General features: G+C 36.2%; 1 protein-coding gene across 1 annotated transcript; it reads left to right on the forward strand.

Annotated features, from left to right (window-relative positions):
• Positions 1-295: 295 nt before the first annotated feature.
• Positions 296-3,852, forward strand: LOC110455979 (60S ribosomal protein L31-like). Its single transcript, XM_021506469.1, has 5 exons — positions 296-369; positions 1,138-1,249; positions 1,912-2,037; positions 3,368-3,480; positions 3,773-3,852. The coding sequence occupies exons 2-5, from the start codon at positions 1,143-1,145 to the stop codon at positions 3,802-3,804; spliced, it is 378 nt and encodes a 125-aa protein (XP_021362144.1). The 5' UTR covers positions 296-369; positions 1,138-1,142; the 3' UTR covers positions 3,805-3,852.
• Positions 3,853-7,011: the final 3,159 nt, after the last annotated feature.

Here is a 7,011-nt window from a genome sequence, read left to right on the forward strand (position 1 = left end):
ACTGTTGTATTTTACAATTTAGATTCTAGGCTTACCAACTCTTCTTTCCCAAATTCTACTCTTAACGGCATACTTGGATTTAGCACTGTTAGTCATTCAAAATACCTTTCATCCCTTTAGAATGTCACTTTTCCACAAAAAAAGTGCGCAAACTTTTTGTTAGTTTGACTGATAATTTTAGTTTAGAACTTAAAAAATATTTGTAACTTATAAAAGAATTAGTTCGTTTACATTGCTATCCTGTATAATTGTAACTGCGTGTTGGAAGGAAGCGCTGAGAAGTGCACCAACACGGAAAAGCATGATATGCGTCGAGAGTTATGTCCCTTTAACACCCAGCACTTCCTTTTCACGACGCCATATTTTGAGGTGATTGTCAACGTGAATATTTGAACGCGAGAAATCGCCATTCATCAATAAATCTAGTAATTCATTAGCACTGATTTAAACGAATTTCTAATTACCATTAAATTTAAAATGCATCTTTATGTATATTTTGTCCATATACCGTACTGCTTTCGCTAAAAAGACATTTAAAAACACAAAACTCTACTACCTTAGATATATGTGTTCTTCCCCCATCATGTACTAGTAAACAAGTTAACGGTATATTATACTGTCATAGCCTAGGCCAGCAAAAAGCTATCCATTTGTTTGGACGAAATCAATCATTGGAAAGAGTGATAATCGGATATTCACAAAATAAATTGGCATTTTCTGTAACTAGACTCATTTGTGTTCATAAATGATTGAACGGTGCAAATCATTTGAAGGCGTGTTAAACCCGGGATTAATCCACGCAATAATAATAAGCAAATAACGTTTTCAAGCATAGTGCACACTTGTTCAATTCCTCAAAACCATTGGGGTAAATATTAATCGCATCGTACGTTCGCTTTCTGTGCATGTCGCAAGTTGAAAGTTTGTTGACATTGTTTTTTTGCCATGGGTAGCAGTTCATACTTACAAAAACGTTTTTAATCCCTTTCTTTTGATTTGATTTGACTTTTAAAAAATCTGAAAAGGGCCAATGATAAAACTCATTATTTGTTGAAATAACATTCGTTCATGTGGTTGGGTGAGTCTCTAGCAGTAGTTCTGAAAGTTGCAATATATCACCTTTGCATAATATTACAGTCAAAATGGCACCCCGCAAAGGAGCTGGTAAAGGGGACAAGAAGAAGCAGACCATCAATGAGGTCATCACTAAGGAATGCACAATCAACGTCCACAAGAGGATCCATGGAATGTGTGTACCTAATTTTGTAGTGAAATACATGGCATTAACTTGCCTTCTACATTGTTTATCATTTGTACTAGACCTTTCAGTCATGGTCAATTATTTCACCAAGTAAACCAATTTTACGATTACTGCAACAAGTGGGAGTCATCTTTTCTTAACTGTTGCAAAAAACTGACTGGTAATCAGATGGAAATTTGATTTTCATTGCTTTGATTTACTATATTACATTTGTTCAAAAGGCTAAAAGAAGCCCTATAAAATCTCCCATTAAATTGTATTGGTTCTTTCTTCTTCCAAATGTACTTTCTGTTGTACCGAACTGATCAAGTAAGCTTTGGATGCCTTTACAAGTTAGTTAGTAGTAGTGTTGGTCATTGGGTACATCTAAGGATCTCCCTTGTTTATCTCGCTACCAGAAGCCTATATGGCAACAGCTTTGATGTGTTGCTGTACATATGAAAAAAATTAAAGCAAGTTCTTGTTCCGATGCCAAAGACAGCAAATTTCACCCCCACTTTGTGTTTTGAAATATGAGAAAGAATTATTCCGAATGCTATTGAAAATTACAATGGAACATACTCAGGCATTTGGAAAATCGCTCCTTAAATGATTGTGCATGTCTTAGGCGTTAATTACATGAAGATAAACTTGTATGATATTTTTTGTAGTGGCTTCAAGAAGAGGGCTCCCCGTGCCATCAAAGCTGTGCGTAAATTTGCAGAGAAGATGATGGGAACTCCAGATGTTAGAATAGACACCAGGCTCAACAAGCATGTGTGGTCTCAGGGTGTCAGGTAAACAAAATAACATTGATTTTAACCTTCATTTAGGAGAAATTGGATTCCTGTTGTATAATTCAACAGTAAGATCTTGTGGTCACTGAAGAAACATTGTAATCTACAAGCCACTGTATAAGAGTCATATGAATCTTTAGTTTGGATATTAGAGGCAATGACCATACAAATAGTGGTCCAGCAGCTGTATTCTATCAAAAATCTCTTTAACTCGGCAGTTCATGTGTTTTGAAAAGAAATGTTTCGTGTTGAGAAGTATGGATTGTAGAAAGTTTCAAGTAGCATGACATTTGTCTGATGCAAGTGATGGTATGAAAGGTACTAGTCATCAAAACGTTGCACATAAAAACTTGGCTGGTTGTGCTGCATGAACCTTTCTGCAATCTTTAAATACATCAATAAAGACATCATCATTCTTTTGCATTCTTTCATATTTTTGAAAAATAATGCCTAAACTTTTAGCAATCTTTAACAGTGTATAATTTTCCAAAACATTTCCATAAATTGTAACTATTTACATATGCACTAGTCTATAATAAAAACAAAGAAACAGGAATTGGTAAGAGAAGGTAAACACAATTTGTTTTGGCCAAGTCGCATGATATACCTGAAAATATCTGTAATTTCACTAGACAGATGTCGGAGGCTTGTAGATTGCCTTGCAGGGAAAGCTGGTGAATTTTCCACAAAATTCATAAGCATGGTATAATGCTATTGAAAACTATAGAGCAAGTATTAGTGTAGAAAATAAATAGGGGATGCAACATCAACTTCAGATGTATATCATGGGTTTCTTTCTGTTTGTGCTGTAAAATTTGACATAAAATACTTCCAATTGTACCTTCTGTCAATGAAATTTCTTAAAAGAATGTTGAAGATAAAAGTGCACCAAGTAAGAGCTTGAAAAAGGTACAAGAATTTAATGACAGATTCAATCATTGAAACAGTACTTTAATTAGTTTTGCAGTTTTAAAGGTATGGTTCCAGTTTGATTACATCTATCATCTTCATCAGACTATTAAAATACCTTAAGTGGGCAGATGGTTATGAATCAAGATTCTACGTAAATAACTGCATTTAGCAAATTTGACTCCATTCATGAAGTTTTCCTCCTAAAATTATAATAACAATGGTCCTTATACGCGTAACCATGCTTGCTAATAAACATTGTAAACAAATTCAGGGAACCATTGTAGGCTGAATTCTAATCCATCATTAAATTAGATTGTATTAACACTAAATACAATTGGTTTGGTTTTCGAAAACGTTTTTCTATCAATTTTGGTGCATCTTTGTGAAATCACCATAACAGTGTGTTTTCCTTGAACAGGAACGTTCCCTACCGAGTACGTGTGAGGCTAGCTCGTAAGAGGAACGACGACGAAGACTCCACTAACAGATTTTACACACTTGTGACATATGTACCCTGTGCAACCTTTAAGGGTAAGTATATAGCGTTGGATGAACTTGCCTTTGTTTTCGTGATGCAAAATTGTATATTCAGTTGAATATTTCTTTCAAAATTCTGTGACATGACTTATTTTCGATCAAAATTTCAAATCAGTACATGTGTATTTCTCTTCTACTGATACATTCATGGAGTTCCATTATAAATTGTACACCTTGAACCATGTCGACCATATTGATAATTAAATGGGGGAAAAAACCTGGAAGAGTTTATATTAAGATTTGCAAATTTTTCGTTGTATTTATTGTCTTTTTTCTTGATTTTCAGGTTCACAGACAATAAACGTGGACAATGAATAAATTATGTGTACAAATCTGGTAATAAAAAAAAAATACTAAAAAAAAACATTTATTGACTTTGTCATGTTTAAATGTGGTTGAATATAAACATTTAAGAACAGCAGTAGAGACCTTTATGCAAGGCTCCAAGAAATTTCCATTTCTCAAGGCTAACATTTCTTTTGATGAGCTGTCTTGTTATAATGTTGAAAAGATTATTCCAGCATTTCTCGAGAGAAACTCCAGGTCTACCAAACATTGTTCTAATAACACTATTGCAGTTTTTCGTGTGAAGTAGGTGCCCCACAGATGGACTTAAATGTAAAAGACTAACTGATGGAAGGATTGCTGATCATATGACTGGAAATGCCAAGGTTGTAGATAATGAAATGAAATATGTCCAGACCAATAGAGAGACGGCGCTTAACTTCTGGAGCAACTCGGTCATACCATAACATGTAACCTTGAACTTTCAATCAGTCTCAAAATTGAACATAAATAATTTCAGACTAAAAATATATTTGTAAAAATTTATAAAGATTTACTAGTTTCTGAGAAATAACAATCATGCAGTTGTGCGATCTCTCAATGAATCTGCAAAACTACAGACTAAAGGAAACATGTATATGAAATTTAGATCCATCCAGCACTTTTGAAAATAGTAATAGAATATTGTTTAAAGTATGAAGGGCAATTTGACCAGTTCATCATCTGATGTTTGGCTTTTAAGTAAAAAGGTACTATATAGACTTAATGCAGGAATGATGATGCTGAAAGTTGGTACAAGATGAATGGTGAATGGGAAAGTACCGGTAGTTAAACGGTTCCATGGAAAGATGGGTGTGCCAGTGCAACATAACTTGATGGCTGATTTTAGGTAATGGCAGAATTGAAAGATCAAGCTAGCCTGTGTGAAGTGTTAAATGGAAATCCCAGTAAGTGACGATGAAACTTGACATCAAGGTTTGTTTTGATTTGTATTATTTTACGGCCGGCCAATCAACAATTTAGGTAATTTAGGACCAAACAACAGTGTAAAAATAGACAAACAAGAAACAAAAGGTTAAACTGTGTAAAGATGTCAAAATATATTGATAGCAAACAAATTGTTTATAAAATACATCATATCTTATAGAGATTAATTGAATGTAAATAATCATGGATTGATTGCACAAGTACAGAAATTACTGTATCGATTACCAGGTAAACGTTTCGTAGAGGGTTCATTATAAAATCTGTCGCATATTTGTTTGAAATCGGCGCAAGCACTTTTATAAGAAACCACACTGTTCAAAAAGTGATAATGTGATGCGTTGTCAAGAACACCAGCTTTTAGCCAAATTAGAGAAATCACTGTTTAAATATTGACCTTGAGGCAGTGTCGAGGACTCTGTCACAAAATCCCTTCAAATACCATAGTGGTGACATTGAGGGACATATTCTTCCTGTAGCCTTGATTGTGACATGGAGAAACAATGTCCGATATTGATGTTCCATCTTCAAAATGTGTCCAAACAACCTTGTATGGCCTGGAGTCGTGATATTCAGCTGAAGCTTCCAGAATGAAGGGCTATTACATCTCTCAAAATAATAAACTGACTTGTCCCGCAAAGGTAAAGTGTGTTGGAATTTTCAAACAGAATCACTATGCGCAAAATTAAAGTTGAAGAGTCGGATGTTACTGTATACATGTAATACATGGTTAGTCAGGGTTTATATTTACATGCAGTTGGACAAAATCTTGTCATTCCTACAACAAAAGGAGGAATTTGAAGAATTTGCTATGTTTCCACTATTTGGCCCAGTTCCTCTGCCCCCAGGAGGGGCCAGACCCAACGTTGATACAAAATTAGTTCCCCTTCACCCAAGGATGCTTTAGACCAAATATGGAGATAATCCTGTCATTCCTACAGAAGAAGAAGGATTTTAAAGCTATTTTCCCTATTTGGCCCCACCCCTCTGCCCACACTCACTGCTTATACAAAATTGAGTTTGTTTTGCCCAAGGATGTTCCAGCCTTAATTTGGATGAAATCCTTTAATCCCTATGGTAGAAGTATTTTATTCAGGTTTTACCTCTATTTCCCCTTTTTGGCCCTGCCCCACTGCCCCCATAGGGTCCACACCCACTGTTTATACAAAATTCAGTTCCCTTGGCCCAAGGATGCTCCAGACTAAATTGGGATATAATCCCTAAGGTAGAGGAAGGGTTTTAAAGGTTTAACAATTCACCTATTTGGCCCGTCCCACACCTACTGTTTATACAAAATGAAGTCCCCTTGGCCCAAGGATGCTCCAGACTAAATTGGGATAAAATCCCTTAATCCCTAAGATAGAAGAAGGGTTTTACCTCTTATTTCCCCTATCTGGCCCCGCCCCACACCCACTGTTTATACAAAATGAAGTCCCCTTGGCAGAAGGATGCTCCAAACTAAATTGGGATAAAGTCCCTTAATCCCTAAGATAGAAGAAGGGTTTTACCTCTTATTTCCCCTATTTGGCCCCGCCCCACACCCACTGTTTATACAAAATGAAGTCCCCTTGGCACAAGGATGCTCCAAACTAAATTGGGATAAAATCCCTTAATCCCTAAGGTAGAAGAAGGGTTTTAAAGGTTTTACCCCTATTTGGCCACGCCCCTCTGCCCAAATGGGGTCAACACCCTCTGTTTATACAAAATTAAGTCCCCTTGGCCCAAGGATGCTTCAGACTAAATTAGGATAATATCCCTTGATCCCTACTGTAGAAGAAAGATTTTAAAGGTTTTACCTCTATTTCCCCTGTTTGGCTCTGCCCCCAGGGGGGACACACCCACTGTTTATACAAAATTTAGTTCCCTTGGCCAAAGGATGCTCCATACTAAATTGGGATAAAATCCCTTAATCCCTAAGGTAGAAGAAGGGTTTTAAAGGTTTTACCCCTATTTGGCCACGCCCCTCTGCCCCCAGGGGACCACACCCACCATTTATACAAAATTGAGTCCCCTCAGCCTAAGGATGCTCCAGACCAAATTTTGTCAAAATCTACTTAGCCGTTCAGGTCAAGTAGCGTTTTAAAGGAAAAGTTGATAGAGGACGGAAGACAGACGCAGCTGTATGGCAAAAGCTCACCATGGTTCTTTGGACCAGGTGAGCTAAAAACCTGTTTTTTCCCAAAAAAATCTTTGAAAATAGGAAAAATTAGTACAACCATTTTACAGTTGAAGACAAAATCAACAATGAAAATGATT

This window comes from Mizuhopecten yessoensis, unplaced genomic scaffold (genome assembly GCF_002113885.1).
Source record: "Mizuhopecten yessoensis strain PY_sf001 unplaced genomic scaffold, ASM211388v2 scaffold8447, whole genome shotgun sequence".
In the NCBI taxonomy this organism is placed as follows: domain Eukaryota; kingdom Metazoa; phylum Mollusca; class Bivalvia; order Pectinida; family Pectinidae; genus Mizuhopecten; species Mizuhopecten yessoensis.

What these genes read in the sequence shown, in the direction of transcription:
- LOC110455979 (XM_021506469.1), top strand. Translation starts at nt 1,143, where the DNA reads ATGGCACCCCGCAAAGGAGCTGGTAAAGGGGACAAGAAGAAGCAGACC. An exon ending in CACAAGAGGATCCATGGAAT is followed by an intron (nt 1,250 to 1,911) that starts GTGTGTACCTAA and finishes TATTTTTTGTAG; the next exon opens with TGGCTTCAAGAAGAGGGCTC. An exon ending in GTGTGGTCTCAGGGTGTCAG is followed by an intron (nt 2,038 to 3,367) that starts GTAAACAAAATA and finishes TTCCTTGAACAG; the next exon opens with GAACGTTCCCTACCGAGTAC.